At 46.7% G+C, this 16126-nt stretch overlaps 1 protein-coding gene across 5 annotated transcripts in view; it reads left to right on the forward strand.

Moving 5' to 3' along the window:
- The window catches only part of NKD1 (NKD inhibitor of Wnt signaling pathway 1), a 209712-nt gene that overhangs the window by 151736 nt on the left and 41850 nt on the right, over window positions 1-16126 (forward strand). For all 5 annotated transcript variants that reach the window (XM_085638632.1, XM_085638636.1, XM_085638634.1 and 2 more), the window contains one exon: window positions 10298-10398. In XM_085638632.1, coding sequence (XP_085494758.1) covers window positions 10298-10398 — 101 coding nt within the window. The remainder of the gene's footprint in view (window positions 1-10297; window positions 10399-16126) is intronic.

Here is a 16126-nt window from a genome sequence, read left to right on the forward strand (position 1 = left end):
AGAGAAAGGAAGTGGTATAAATGGCGTTCCTCCTTTCTTCTGATGAGCTGGCATCATCCCACATATCCAACAATTCGTAGCATTCGTAGCAACGTGGGTATGATGTAGCATCTGGATGAAAGTGTTGTTCAAGTAAGACTGTCGATGCTTCAACTCTTGATACGGTAATGTATAAAAGTAGTGCTCCTCAGGCACCGGAGTTGTCAACACAAGAATCTTCCGAGCGGGAGTTACATCCTCCACGAACCATGTGGTTATCCCAACAATAGCTACTGTCAACATGAACCCTGATGCACAAAGGATTTTCTTTTTCTCCATGTCAAAAATAAAAACCCAATATCTTCCTGAAACTAAAGGTCTGTCAGAACTCTTCCCCTTGGGCAGCGGTCGATTTCTTCACCAGCGGGCCAAGACGGGTGTCGCTACACTAATGCAGGGCTGATCCCCCCCCCCTTGCCTCATCGGCTCTCCGTTTCACTAACCCAAGGGCCGTTCTGACAGTATGTCCCGGTACTGGAGAACTCACTTCCTTGGTCGAAGATGATATCGCCTTCCTCCAGGAGTCGCATGGTCCGGAAAGAGCTCCTCAGTGGCGTTTGGCTCCGCAGCACGGCCTGTCTCTGCAGCCAAGATTTCTCGTTGATCGGTCAGCACGGCAGGTCCCACCAATCCGGGCGGCACCTTCCTACAGTGCAGGGAATGGATCCAATTCTTTCTGTTGGAGACTCGCACAGCCGTCCTCGTTGCGAGGAGGACCTGTTCAGGACCCACCCATCTCGGTTCCAAGCTGTTTGTTCTGTCAAATATTTTCACCATCACGTGGTCACCAGGTCGGAGACCATGTCCTTCACCGGTAGACCGATCAGGGAGCGCCTCTCGGACCTGTTGATGAATAGAAACCAAGTTATCCGTTAACTGTGCCAGATAATCGCTCATCATTACACAAGGTACATCATACACAGCCTTAGGTTTTGGCGGACCCCAAATATTCATTGGGCGTCCGAAGACAATCTCGTACGGTGTAAGGCCAGTTCGAGAGTGCGGTATCGATCTAATTGACAATAATGCCAGTGGCAGAGCGTCTGGCCAAGTCAAGGACGTCGAAGCTTGAATTTTAGCGATCTTGAGCTTCAGTGTACCATTATACTTCTCGACTAGTCCTGCAGACTGAGGGTGAAACACGGCGTGGAACTTCTGAGTGATGCCTAGGCCCCTCAAAACGTACTTTATAACATCCGCTACAAAGTGAGGCCCATTATCACTCCACAGAAGTCTACAGACGCCATATCGAGGGAAGAACTCTTTCAGCAGCAACTTCGCAGTAGTCATTGCAGTATTGTCTTTCGTAGGGTACGCTTCAACCCATTTGCTGAAAGCGCAGACCACTACTAGAACATACTTCAGATTATTACAGCGCTCAAGCTGGATGTAATCCATCTGCAAAACCTCGAAGGGTGCAGTAGGTGTCACAAATCCTCCTGCTGGAGTTCGAGTACCCTTTCCTGGGTTATACCTCAGGCAGATCATACAGGTCTGCACCACCCTCTTCGCTGTGCTAGCAATCTCTGGATGCTCCCAAACTTGGGTAAGCAATTTCACAATTGCGGAAGCTCCAACATGTGCTAGCCCATGTGCCATCTGAACCATAGGTTGTACAAAGGCCGTGGGTAATTTCCATCTATCCATCTGCTTATTTCTCCAGCAGCCCTCGTCATCCAGTTCTCCCTCACTAGCCCATTGTTCCCGCTCTTTGTCAGAAGCGGTCCTCTGCATTTCTCGCACTTCCTCCTTCGCATCATGCCATCTTTCCACCTGTGACTTTACTACATACATAGCAGTAGCACCGGGTTGCATCGCAGTCTCCCGTGCTACTCGATCTGCTAACGCATTCCCTTCTCCAACTTTGTCAACTACTTTCCTATGGGCGTTACACTTAACGATGGCAATTTTCTTTGGGTATGTCAGTGCAGTTAAAAGATTGTGAACTAACTCTCCATGCATTATCTGTACTCCATGTGACGTTAAAAACCCTCTCTCCTTCCAGAGTAGGCCGAAGTCATGCGCTACTCCGAAGGCATAGCGGCTATCTGTATAAACATTCACACACAATCCTGTACTGAGCTCACATGCTCGTGTTAATGCTATCAGTTCCGCTGCTTGAGCTGATTTCTGTGGTATGCGTGCTGTCTCCGCTATTGTTTGCAATGTGGTAATCGCATACGCTGCTGAAGTCGTACCATCTGGTAGCTTCAGGCATGATCCATCCACCCACAGTTCTCCATCTACATCTGAAAAGGGCGTATCCTGGAGATCAATACGACCCTTTGTCTGTTCCTCGGTCACAAGGATACAATCATGTGCTTCTCGTGCCTCAGATCGAGTCTCGGGGTATGGCAACAATGTGGCCGGATTTAACGTTACACACCTTTTCAACGTAATATGAGGAGCCAAAAGCGTCAACTCATATCCCGTTAAGCGGGCACTGGTCAAATGCTGCGTCTTCGTTTGATTAAGCAGGGCATCGACAGCATGGGGGACTAATACCAACAGCTTATGAGATAACACAATTCCCTCACTTTGGCGTATTGACACAGCTGTCGCCGCAACCGAGCGAAAACATCCTGGTAATGCTCGGGCGACAGGATCAAGTACAGCCGAAAAATATGCACAAGGGCGCTGCTTATCGCCGTGCATCTGCACTAAAACTGACAATGCACATCCATCTTTCTCATGCACATACAACGAAAAGGGTTTTGCATAATCAGGGGTCCCTAACACTGGTGCTGAACAAAGGGCCTGTCGTAGTTGCTGAAAAGCAGTATCACACTCATCTGACCAAGGGATTGGGATAGGCGTGTCCTTTGTCAAGAGGGCTAACAATGGCTTAGCTATGTGTGAAAACCCCAATATCCACTGTCTACAAAAAGAAACAAGACCCAAAAATGCACGCACATCCTTCTGCGTGGACGGTCTCGGTGTGTCCAAGATTACTTGGATACGATCCGGTGTGAGTGCACGTCCCTCCTTAGACAAAAGGTGACCCAAATACGTCACCTTTGGTCTACAGAATTGCAATTTCTTCCTAGATACTTTATGATTGTGGGATGCTAAAAAGGAAAGTAAGGATAACGTACTTTTTTCACACAACTCCAGGGTGTCAGCCGCCAGCAAGATGTCATCGACATATTGAATGAGGGCGACCCCCTCGAGCAAAACAAAGGAATCCAATTGTCTTTTCAAAGCCTGACTGTAAATACTAGGGCTTTCTGTGTAGCCCTGGGGGATCCTACAAAAACGATAAGATCTATTGTTTAATGTAAACCCAAAAAGATATCGGCTATCGGGGTGAATGGGAATGGAAAAGAAGGCATTCTTCAAATCGATCACTGAGAACATAGTCGCCGTAGGCGGGACCAAGGTAAGCAACGTCGTGATATCGGAAACCACTGGGTACTGAGGTATCACGATCTTGTTTACTTCTCTCAAGTCAATTATAAACCGATAAATTCTGGCATCCGTATCCTTTTTCAGTATGGGAAGAATCGGACTGTTACAGATGTTGTAGGGAACTTCCTCCACTACCCCTACCGCAATCAAATCCTGCACTATCTGTATGAGAGCCTCCTCGCCCTCCTGGGAAATACGGTACTGTGGGAGGCGTGGTAACACCGCCCCCTCCTGGACGCTAATGTGGACCGGTGGAATCACCATTTGTCCCACATCAGTATCCGAAGTTGCCCACAAAGCACGAGGGAGGGTAGCTAACAGCGCATCCTCTGACATCGCACACATCCGTTCTGATCGGGGGTAATTGTCATTCAATATTACCCGCACACCAGCAGGGGAGCAGCGGATCGTAGCCCTAAAATGCTTTAACATATCAAGACCCATAATGTTGTCCGGCGTGTACGGGGCAAGCAGAAACGGACAGGGTGCAGAAAAAGAATCAACCTTAAACATGAGGGGCTGCGAAAGAGGGCTTCGGGAGAGTGTACCGTCAAACCCTACCGATGTGACCATTAAGCCGGATGGGGGAGCCCCCGGAACCAATTGCTTAGACAGCGCACTACGTGTCGCTCCTGTATCCACTAGGAACTGATCAGTAGAGCCCAAAACCTCAGCCGATACATAAGGACCCTTCTGATCGACCGGCACCTCAACTGATTCTAACCCCCATCCAACGCATCCCTATGCATGCTGAGAGTCATGGTACCCCGACCGGTCAATCCCCGACACCTGATACTGATGCTGGCGATCGAAAACATTTGATCTATCTCGGTGCTGCCCAGCAGAGTCAAAACGAGCCTGTTCGGTAGAATTGCCTCTAAAGTTCGAGAAACCCCCTCTACCTCGCGGGCCACCGTGGGTATGCCCCTGACGCGATGCATGCAACACCGGGCAGTCCCTAGCCCAATGACCCGATTGCTTACAATACGCACATTGGTTCCTATTCAAATCAGATCGGCCCGAGGGAGGACCATAAGATCCTCCCCTACCTCTATAACTACCCCGCCGGGGCGGGCCATAAACTTGTGCCAACATCACCTTTGTTTTTAAATCTTTCGATTTCTTTTCCTCCTGGCCCTTTGCTTCTTGCTCCTGACGCTCATAATACTGGGCGATAGTCAGGAGGGCCGTCGGTGTTGCGGAAGACCAAGAACTTTCGCTCGCTTTTAAACGGGCCGCAACTGCCGGCAGCAGATTAGCCACATATTTATCCGCAAAAAGGTGGCGGCCCGTATCGTCAGTAAGCGACTGGCCACTAAAATCATGAAACGTCTCCTCAAAGCGCGTAAAGAAGTCCGCCACTGACTCGTCAACTTTCTGTTTACATGCAGCTAACATATTCCAGTCAATCTTTTTAGGGGGAATAATTGTCTTCAACTTAGCCACAATAGCGGCAGGGAGATCTAAAATACTCTGGGGCGGTTTCTGCGCGGGCTTCCGCTCCCTATCCTCATCCTCAAGGTCAGACCACCGGGCCTTAAAGGCAACTATATCATCTACCTTTCGGACAGATCGCCACATATCCGGTGCTAGAATAAGGCCAAAGAACAGGTCTATATCTGCTAAAGTCATAACGCAAGAATTCAAGGCCCCCTCGACTTCTTCGTAGAAGGCCGCTGGATTCTTGCGGGGATCAGGCAACGCATTTTTTAATGCCATGACGTCAGCTCTATGCCACGGAGTATAAACCCAATTATACACAAAATATCCCTTAGCATCGGCGGAGGTAATATCCGAGCTAGTCCCCGCTCCTTTAGGAGGAACATACAAAGGCGCCGCCTCGCGCATTGGCTTAGCATGCACTGGATCGCTCTTATCTGATTGAGAGGTGGATGAGTGGCCTTCTGCGGTACACGAATCCGACTGCTTCTCCTCCCCTGCTCGTTGGCGCGCTTTTTCTTTATGGGCCAGCACCGCGTCCCGCAAGGCGAACAGCCGCCGAGCCGTATCAGGAGCCTTAGAGGGAGAGAAAACACCATCATGCAATGCTTTAGCATCCGATGTCACTTCTTCAGGCTCAAAGACACTAGAATATTTCCGGAAAGCAGCAATCACTTCCTCAGCGAAATGACTCAGAAAATACAATCTCTCTCTATCCTGCCACGGCCCCCAAGTATGGAACAATTCATCCACGGACACCTTGCCCTTAAGTGCACGGAAGGAAAGTTGCCGAAGCTCAGCCATATGCTCAGCCGATAACATGGACCGCGTATCTACCTTACCCGGACCCGGGACAGAATCTTGTGGCCTCGGAGCAGATGCGCCAACATAAGGGGGCGGAGAGCGATCTAGTAAATAAAAATCATCATCAAGATTATTAAGGACAGGATAAAGTGGCTGCCGAACAGCATATTGACCCGAGACTTGCAGCCTACGCTCTTTCTCTTGTCTCTCCATTTGTTCTTTGTCCTCCCGACGCCTCGCTTCCTGTGCTCGCACATGATCATTCTTCCGTTGTTCTTTATCGAACAGTGCTTTCTCACGCTTCTCTCGCTCACGCACCTCCTTCACCCACAACCGCACACACTCAAACATATCCTGACGAGCACGCCGCTTACACATACACTGTTCCACATACTCAATCTTACGTATATCAAACGATCCATACAAAGGCCATCGTAACTCAGGATCTTTTTTAGTATATTTCCTCCATACTGTGCTGTACATTATGGAAGAAAGACCATGCTTCACATACATATCCCTATTAGGAGTCCCCTCTGGGGGAGCTGGAGCAGATTCCTCGAGGTTCAACCGGTTTCCAAAACAGCAACACCACTTACGGAGTGCGCTAAAAGCAGGCATGCTCAGAAATAATGCAAAATATGCAATATTATAAAGAAAATGGCACCTAATCGTTGCGCCGTTCAAAGTTACACAGCTCCGGAGAAATCTCTCCACATTACCTGCCTATATGTGTTGCAACGCATATATTTTCACAAAGACAAATACAAAATATGACTAGTCATCACAAATCAAACTCAAATAGCCGGACCAGGCTTCAAAAACTCGGAGCAAGTACCGTACACCGGTTCTTACCAATCAAGAGTCCAGATTCCAACTGCCAAGCTCCAAAATCGCCCAAACGGCTTTCACGGCAAGACCGACAGAAGAGGTCTCAGTCGAGGACCGGCGCCACCCAGACGGTCAGCTCGGAAGGGAAGGAAGAAAAACCTCGGGATGCCAGGGCTAAGACGCCGCTGGCAGTGATCACGTCCCCGGCCAAATTCCTCACCTTCGTCACGACCAGTCCTTCGAGCATCCGAGTCGCCGATGAGCCCCACGTGACGGGCGCCAATTGATGAATACAGGCCCCAGCTAGGCCCGCAGGACACAAGGGTTCGCTCTCCTGTAATGGAATCTATAAGGAAGTTGGCACGGAAACTGCAAAGTACAAAGACAGCATTTATTAACCCTTAAGGGTGGTCCTACAATCCACACAACACTCTTCAGTATTGCATAGAGTAGCACAAAGAACTTGCGTACATGGTCCCCTTTTATACACAATAGAGGGGCTCATAAGTGGGTGGATTCAACATGAGGCCGAAGAACATTACCATTTATGGTCATTTTCGATACTGAATCAATATGTGGGCGGAGCTAACACACTCCTTGAGCCCGCGAAAACATGGTCAAGCAAGGCTAACTGATAACAGATGTGGTCAAGTCTGGGCATGCGCCAGATGGGCAAAGGAGCTATTTATAGACTGTTACTAGGCAGATTACAAGAGCAACTAACACAGAGGTTGGACTCTTCTCGTAGGGAACACGTGGAAGCATGACAATACAAAATGGAGTCCGAACTTCGGTCAACATAACGGAGAAAACATGATCTAAACTAAGGGAATTAATGTCTTTAGTAAATGCTTAATCACATCGTTGTTTCAATTTACAACAGTGTGAGTGGTTGTGTGGATGTGTGAGTGTGTGTGTGGGACTGTGCCTGGCTGTGTGTGGTGGTTGTATAGGACTCTGAGTGGTTGTGTGGGTCTGTGATGGGGCGTGTCAGTGTCTGTATCAGTCTGTAAATCAGTGTGTAAATGTCTGTGTGGGCCTGTAACTGTGTGTAAGAGAGCCTGAGTGTGTCTGTGAGTGGGTGTGAGAGTGTCTGAGTGGCTATGTAAGTGGGTGTGTGAGTGTGTGAGTGGTTATGAGTGGGTTTGTGAGTGGGTGTATGAGTGTGTGAGTGGGTCTCTGAATGGCTGTGTGTGTGAGTGGGTCTGTGAGTGGGTGTGTGAGTGCCTGACTGGGTGTGAGTGGGTCTGTCAGTGGGTGTGTGAGTGTCTGAGTGCATCTATGAGTGGGTGTGAGAGTGTCTGAGTGGGTATAAGTGTCTGAGCGGGTCTGTGAGTGGGTATGTCAGTGTTTGAATGGCTCTGTGAGTGGGTTTGTGAGTGTGTAAGTGGGTGTCTGAGTGTCTCAATGGGTATGTGAGTGTCCGAGTGGATCTGTGAGTGGGTGTGAGAGTGTCTGAGTGGGTCTGTGAGTGGGTATGTCAGTGTTTGAATGGCTCTGTGAGTGGGTTTGTGAGTGTGTAAGTGGGTGTCTGAGTGTCTCAATGGGTATGTGAGTGTCTGAGTGGATCTGTGAGTGGGTGTGAGAGTGTCTGAGTGGGTCTGTGAGTGGCTGTATGGGTGTCTGGGTGGGTCTGTCAGTGTGTGTGTGTCTGAATGGGTCTGTGAGTGGGTGTGAGAGTGTCTGATTGGGTCTGTGAGTGGGTGTGAGTGTCTAAGTGGGTATGTGAGTGGGTGTGAGAGTGTCTGAATGGGTCTGTCAGTGGGAGTTTATGAAGGGGTCTGTGAGTGGGTGTGAGAGTGTCTGAGTGGGTTTGTTAATGGGTGTGTGAGTTTTGGAGTGTGTCTATGAGTGGGTGTGACAGTGCCTGTGTGAGTCTGTGAGTGGGTATGAGAGTGTCTGAGTGGGTCTGTGATTAGGTGTGTAAGTGTCTGAATGGCTCTGTGAGTGGGTTTGTGAGTGTCTCAGTGGGTCTGTGAGTGGGTGTGAGAGTGTCTGAGTGGGTTTGTGAGTGAGTGTGTCAGTGTCTGAATGGTTCTGTGAGTGGGTTTGTGAGTATGGTTGTATGACAGAACAATGGTGTAATATAGTCAGCATGCCTTTACCACACATTTTTTAGATCGAATATGCTCTTACAACGTATGCCTTTACCACACATTGTTTATATATATATAAAACAATGTATTTGTGGGGTGAGACAGCCCACACCTGAACTTAACCTTAAATGCATGGTAAAAACATATGTTATAAAAGCATATGCATTCAAAAAACATGTGTGGTAAAGTTACAGCATGGTAAAAACAACTTTTTTTTTTTTTTTTTTTTTGTACAGTTTTTTATATAGCGCAAACTTGACCCGAAACCAATCAGGTATCAGAGCGCTTTACATAGCACCAGTTACGTTACATGAGGACACACATAATTTTTTTGTTAGGCACGGGGAGATTAAGTGATTTGCCCAGAATCACAGGATGTTCAGCGTCATTACCGAGACTCGAACCCAGTTCCCCAGGTCCAAGGCCGAGCGCCCTAGCCGTTAATAAAACTCCTCTCCCCTGTTGGTTGTTGTTTCCTGTGGGTGTTTGAGTGGGTGTCTGAGTGTCTGATAGGATCTGTGTGTGGGTGTGAGAGTGTGAGTGGGTCTGTGAGTGTATGAGTGGGTCTGTGAGTAGGTGTCAGAGTGTCTGAGTGTGTCTATGAGTGGGTGTGAGAGCGTCTGACTGGGTCTGTGAGTGGGTGTACGAGTGCATCGGTGAGTACATATGTATGTTTTTAAATTTTTACGGCCAAAATTGAGAAATTGCCACAACTTTACACGGAGGGGCACTGAGTGTCTTGGCAGATCTTAAAATCCTCACCCATGGAAAATAATTTTTTTTTTCTTGTCCATCAGGGGCCCTCACTGACCCTCTAAATTGCACATATGGGGTCTTTCTACTCACATTCCGGCCAGCCAATCAAAGCATTGCTGTTGGCCCGAGGATTCGTGGGACACCACTTCGGTCCCTGATGGCTCCACTTCCCTTGATATACAAATCTACACCATGCCATTAGTTCTGAGACATAACGTGTTGTGCCCTAACTAAAGGTAGTGCCCTCTACAGGCAGAAGTGATTACTGATTGTTTGAATCAGCCTGATTCTGATAACAAACATCTTTTAACCGGTGTTATTTCCACAAAACGAGCTCCTACCACCATCTTCTAAAATAAGCTGGCCAGTCCATGATTTGCTGAGCCCGGCCATACACAAATGGTGTAGTATATCCGTACAGTATGGTGGAGTACACAATCAGTTTATTTCCTATGAAGGGAAGCAGAACAAGCTTTCTTGCCCATTACAGTCTGTACTTTGTACGTTTTATAGAGTAGATTAAGAAACCTAAAGTGACAAAATGCCAGGATTTAGGGTGAAAGTTTAAGTGTCCAGTTTAAAGCTGAGAGCAGCCCTAGTGTGCTGTTTATCCTTAACCTCAAGCAGCAAAATACTTACCCTGAGGGGTTGATGGCTTATTTTTTCAGATTTGAGTTTGTGTTCAGCAGCAATTGCAACAAAGATTTCCCCATTCGTGTGCATGGTGCCAAGGAACGGTTTGAAGGCTATTAGCCATATCAAGAGTACTTTGATAGGAATTTCTAGCTGGTTGGTGGGTCGAGTTATCTCTGTAGAAACATTTGGATTACCAATATTTTCCACAAGGTGTTTGAATCTCAAAATTGATTGTTTATTACTTTTATACACACATTAATGTGTTCCTTGTTTAAATACTTTTTTTGCAGTTGATCTGCCTCCTGAGAAGGTTGAAGGAATATTTTGTGGCGATGAAAAGAAGACGGATAAAGAACACGAACGTACATGCAAGAAAAAGCTTACATTTGAAGTAAGTGTTTTCATTATCAAGTTGTGAAAAGGCACCAATTCTTTATCGAATGCTAAGAATACTGTCTCAATGCACTCGCTAATTCTAATAGAAGCTTGTTTAGAAAAAATGTATGAATCTGAAATTAGTATTGCAACTTTTCCTCGCACACACTAAATTGTGGGAGGATGCGTTTAATGGGAATGAGATACCTTCCCACACAGGACTGACATTCTGCTTTAATTGAGATTTTGATCATCTATTCTGGGAAAGACAGGCTCTTTAGTTCCTTAGCTAAAAATAATCCTAACCTTTTCAAGCACTATGTAGTGTGTCTTTCCTTTTTTGTTGTGAAAATAGTGACAATTGTTTTAATTTTTAATCATAAACCATGGCGATTTTACCGTGTAGTCATATCAGTGCCCTTATACAAGCTTGGGTGAAGTGCGTGGCAAATTATTGCTGTGAAACATGTGGATGCTGATGGCACATAACCTGGTATATTGACTTCTGGGAAGGAGTTCAGGGGTCACATTAACAAAAGTGTCCAGGCAGTGCTGCTGTCACTTGCACAGCCCCTTCTGTGATACAGATAGCGCCAGCATATACGAAGCGGGATCTGCCTCCTTTGCATGGCGACATAGCGCCATGCACATGTATCACAGGTGCAGTCCTACGGGCTGTGCCCTCCTTTGCATGGTGACATGGTCCCATGCCACATGTGTCACATGTGCAGTCCTACCGGGCTGTGCCTGTCATTCGCATGGTGACATGGCCTCATGCAAATGAAATAACATTTCGCCACTGTGCCCACACTATATTACAGATAAAAGCACAGAAGACAGAAGAAAAGAAGCCATCAGAAGGCTTTGTGACTGTGCATGACATAGAACTGGTGTATAGCCAGTGTGCCTCCGAGGGAACCACTTGTAAGGTGGGAAACCCTTCACCAACCAGAGCATCTCCCTGTGGGCAGGCACAGTCACACACTGTACCCCATGCAGGAGGATCTCTGTTCCTATTTTAAAAGTAAGCTGCATTGCCACCTGCACATTGCAAGGCGGAACAGCAGCTTCAAACAGCAAGGTCCATATCAGAGGCAGGGCACACCGACCTGATGTGTGCTATGTGCAGATTTACCTGGAAGCCCTGGGCCCAAAACAGGTCAACTCGCCCTATCACAAACATTGTGCTGTGTGCAGTCCAGCTGTGAACTCACACCTGCCAGCTGTTTGAAGCCATCAGTCCACCTTTCACTGTGCAGGTGGCAACTGGTCTGCATTGCAAATGGGAACATAGATCCTCCTGCAGGAGGAGACAGTGAATGACATATGGGAGGGGCATAGTAACCTTCTCCCCTCTTTCGAGGATCATGCTCTGGGGACACCGACGGTGCATCACCGCTTTGTGGCACTCTGTCAGTGTACCTGCTGACAGCATTGTTGCCACTATGCCAGTTTCTGTAATATGGCACGGATGCAGAGGCAAAGTCCTTCCTCATTTGTAGAGGGCTATACTCTCATGCAAATGAGGGAACGCCCTCCTGAGATCGCACTGGCACAATCTGTATTAGAGAAGGTGCAGCACCATCAGCTGTGAGCCCTTCTTCAATACCGAAGAGTCCTAGATGGGTGCAAAAGCGGGCACACATGCTGGTTTGAGTCATGGGACACTGTTTATAATACATCCCATAACCATTTTAACACTTGCGTGAGTAATCACCATTTAGGTTAGACGGAAACCTCTAGGATATGAATCAACAGTGATGCAAAATAGATTTGTGTTTATTTTGTTTTTTTCCAGGGTAGTTGGGCAGTTTTCAGTGTTGCCTAAGGATGATTTTGTACAATAAAAGTTAATTTGCTGTCTATGGTTTCCAACTCTACAAAAAAGAAATGCGTGGGGAGAGGAGTTGGCCTAACGGTTAGGGCGCTCGACCTCGGACCCGGGGTAACTGGGTTCGAGTCTCGGTAACGACACTAAAACATCATGTGATTCTGGGCACATCACTTAATTTCCCCGTGCCTAACAAAAAAGCAAAAAAAAAAATGAATTTGTGTCCTCATGTAACGTAACTGGGGCTATGTAAAGCGCTCTGATTGGATTCGGGTCAAGTTCGCGCTATATAAAACTCTGCAAAAAAAAAAAAAGCTACCCATGCAGATATACTTTTATGATTAGTTAGCATGTATTCTACTATCAATGCAGATGTAGTTATATGATTAGGTAAACTTACCCATAAGGCAGGAACTATGGCATTGAACTTCAAGGAGCCCTTTTTATGAGGATTACAACGTGGCTCCAATGGCCTGAGTGCAGCGGAAAGGCTATTCCGTCGCAGCGGCGATGGAGTACACTTTACACCGTACTTAAGGTCCGCCCGTCTCATATAGAGTCACTCAGAACTTCAGTATGTCTGTGGCGGAGACTACTCAGTCTCCGCCACTGACATACACCTCCAACATCCCAAAGGAGTAAGGGCAGTTGGAGGTTGTGCCGCTTATCCGCCCCCTCCCCTATTTAGACTAGGCGAACAAACTGCAAATTACTACTTTCGCTTACTACCATTCAAAACATGGTTGTAAGTGAAAGTAAAGACATTTCTACGACCCTCAGGCCATGGGAGAAAACTCCCAAGCCAAGGGTGTCATAGCATTTTTTTTTTTTCGAAAAGAAAATCCTGATTTGCGATTTGCGATATAGCTCTGTTATGTTGACGGAGCTGTACGGCACACTTTCAACGCATGGACCACGTGACCGCAGGTCCTGCCAATGTAAGAACTGAACAGCTACTTTTTGTACACTTCAGCAAAGTTTTCTTGCTGATAAACACGACGTATGCTGACCTACTGAGGGTGAGCTTTGGCAGGATACAAGACGAAGCTGGTAGTTTACATTGTTGCATTTGAGGAAACTCTCTGGAAAAAAGAATAACATTTTACATTCCGTTCCTGCCTGTCACCGAAACTGAGCATGGAAGTGAGAAACAGTTCAAGCACAGTGTGGCAAGATATCCATGTTTGCATACGGTATTTATATTTTGTGTGAATTCCAGTGTTTTGTGCCAATATCCAGCTGCATGTGCACCGCTGGCCAAAGAAACAAACCAGTGGCATGGAACTGTAACATGATCCCACAGACATGCCATTGGGGAAAGTATGCTTCTGGCCTCCCATTGAAGGAGCCAGGCTTGCACTAAGTGTTATTGCTCTCAAACCAGGGCACTGCAAAAGGAGGTTTTGTGGCCTGTCAACATAAGTGGCATGGAGGTAATTGTTGGTTACTTTGTGGACTTTGTGGGAAGCCTTTGTGGCAAACAATGCTGGGAGTGATTGCATGCTAGTAGCACTGCAAACTCAACTCGTCAGCCTTAGTGTTCAACTAGATTTTTAAATTGCTATCTGCTCTTTCTATGAATTCATGTGTTTTTGTAAAGCACAGCATGCAGCAGCAGCAATCCCAAGGGGGGCTCAAGGGGAATAAACAGGTCCATTCATCTGCCCAGGTGGAATCAAGGTCAGCCTCCATTTTCGAATAGAAATCATCTTGTGGTATTGGCCATTCCTCCATAGACTCATAATAGACTGAGTAAAAAGCTTGGTTAGGGGGGCTACAGGGTCAGCTGCAGGGTAGACACATCTCATAACAGATTTAGCTGTCTGACCAACTGATGGTGCACAAAGAGCAGCAGGAGAAATGTGACGGAATATTCTAGAGATGTCAGAGGTGTTTGAGCACTATTGTGTTGCTTGGTAACATGTGGACAGGTTAAAAGTGGACCATTAAGCCCCTCTGAAATTGAAAGATGACTTTTTGAAGTCATGGGTGGGATACAACAGTGCTCTGGAGCAACAGACCCTGTACATGAAGTGATCTAACTAAAGATTATTTTCTTTCTTGATTGGTGGATGAGAGAGAGCTTTGTTTTGGTCCGTTTCAGGGATTTGGGTGGGTCTAAGCACTTGAAGATACTTAGACATTCTGTGGTGTGTCGCTGGATCTCCTTATGAAGCAAGCATAGAAGGTAAACATCATTTACAACGATGTTTACGCATTGCATTCCATTACAACACTGTCATTACAATGACCGCGTTGTTACATCGCATGCCATTACAACGTAAGCCATTACAACGACTTGCTGTAGGGGGCAGAAGGTGCTGGATTTAAAATCCGACCCCTTCCCTACTGTTGCACAGACTGGAGTTGGAATAGTAAATTATACTACTCCAACATCCAGCGCACCCCCTACAGCATGTTGTTGTAATGACTTGCGTTGTAATGGTCTGCGATGTAACAACGCGGTCGTTGTAATGACCGCGACAACGACCGCGTTGTAATGGCATGCTTTCTATACGCATGCATTGTAACGTGGCCTATTCAGCAAAGAGTATTATATTGAATCTTTCATTGATCAGAAGTCAATGTAGCTTCCTCAGGGTAAGTGTTATATTGGTGCAGACCCAGAGCAGCATGGTTCTAGACTCTTGGGTATTAACTAATTCGTTTTGTGGACGCCCACCATAAATAATTTTGCACCAGTCAAATCAGCAGTTGACCACTGTAAGTAGCAGGATATTTTTATGGGAAGAATTCAGTGAGGGGGCCATGTAAAACCCCATTGTGTGTAAAGTGGATTCCTCGTATTGCTGCTATACTACGTTTGTGAATTTTTTAGTCTTGCCCACAGATAGCCTTTAGCTGTCTATTGTGACTGTTCTCCGCCAGGCTGTACAGCACAGCCAAATGGAGAAAGTGCCAAGATGGCCGGCCAAACCGTCATGTGCACTTATGGTGCGCCACCCTATCCTAGCCCCTTAGCCCGTTTGGAAAAAAAAATGATAACGTTGTTATTACAATTGTATTTTTCCTTTTTCCACTGCCTTAGCAGAGGAGCGCCGCTAGGAAAATGTTTGACCCATTCATTCCATGGCTCGGTATTGTCTCAGTGAGGTGCTGGATTGAAAACAGATTTTTTCACACCTTAAGAGTTATGCTGATTAGTGTATCCATGAGTGTGGCCACTTGCCATGCCAGTCCATACCAATAAAAACCAAAAATGCTGGATCTAATGTTGCTGCATACGCTAATACTGCTTATGTTTGGGAACAAACACATAAGAGACCCATTGCAAACGTAAATAATGAAGAAATCCAAGTAGAGCTCGGCCTACCAGAGTTGGCATTCAAGTGGACGGCTTTATAGCTGGGCTATGAATGACAGTAGAACAGATCGACGGATGAAGAGGGCTGATCGAGAACAAGGGTGTGAGAGAAACAGTGGGAGAGGGAGAGAGAAAGAGAGTGGAGAAAGAGAAGGTGGGGGAGGAAGAAAGTCCGAGGCAAAATACGTTATGCCAGGGCTCCTATATATAGAAAACTCTGCAGTTTGCCTGTTTTGTGGGATTCATTTCAGGCACACGACTGGTGCCAGCCGCAGCAATGGCTTGCCCAGTCGGCATGCCAACTATCTCAATCCTGTCTAGCATCCAAAATGATGTATCACTAAGGGCAATGGGCTATCAAAGTGCTCTTATTAGATCGGCATGCCCCTTCTATATCTGTTTAAAAAAATCCCTTTTTTCATTCTTCCTCCACAACGTGCTTCTCTCCATCCTGCGTTTCTTTTCCTCTCCTAGGCAGTCTTCTCTCTCCACATTTGTCTGTCTCTTACTTTTTTTTTACCTTCCTCTCTTTGTGAGCCCTCTCTTTTACTGACCCCAGTTTCCTCTCGCCCATTACCGCTCTATCCT

Source organism: Triturus cristatus, chromosome 12 (assembly GCF_964204655.1).
Source record: "Triturus cristatus chromosome 12, aTriCri1.1, whole genome shotgun sequence".
NCBI classification, from domain to species: Eukaryota; Metazoa; Chordata; class Amphibia; order Caudata; family Salamandridae; genus Triturus; species Triturus cristatus.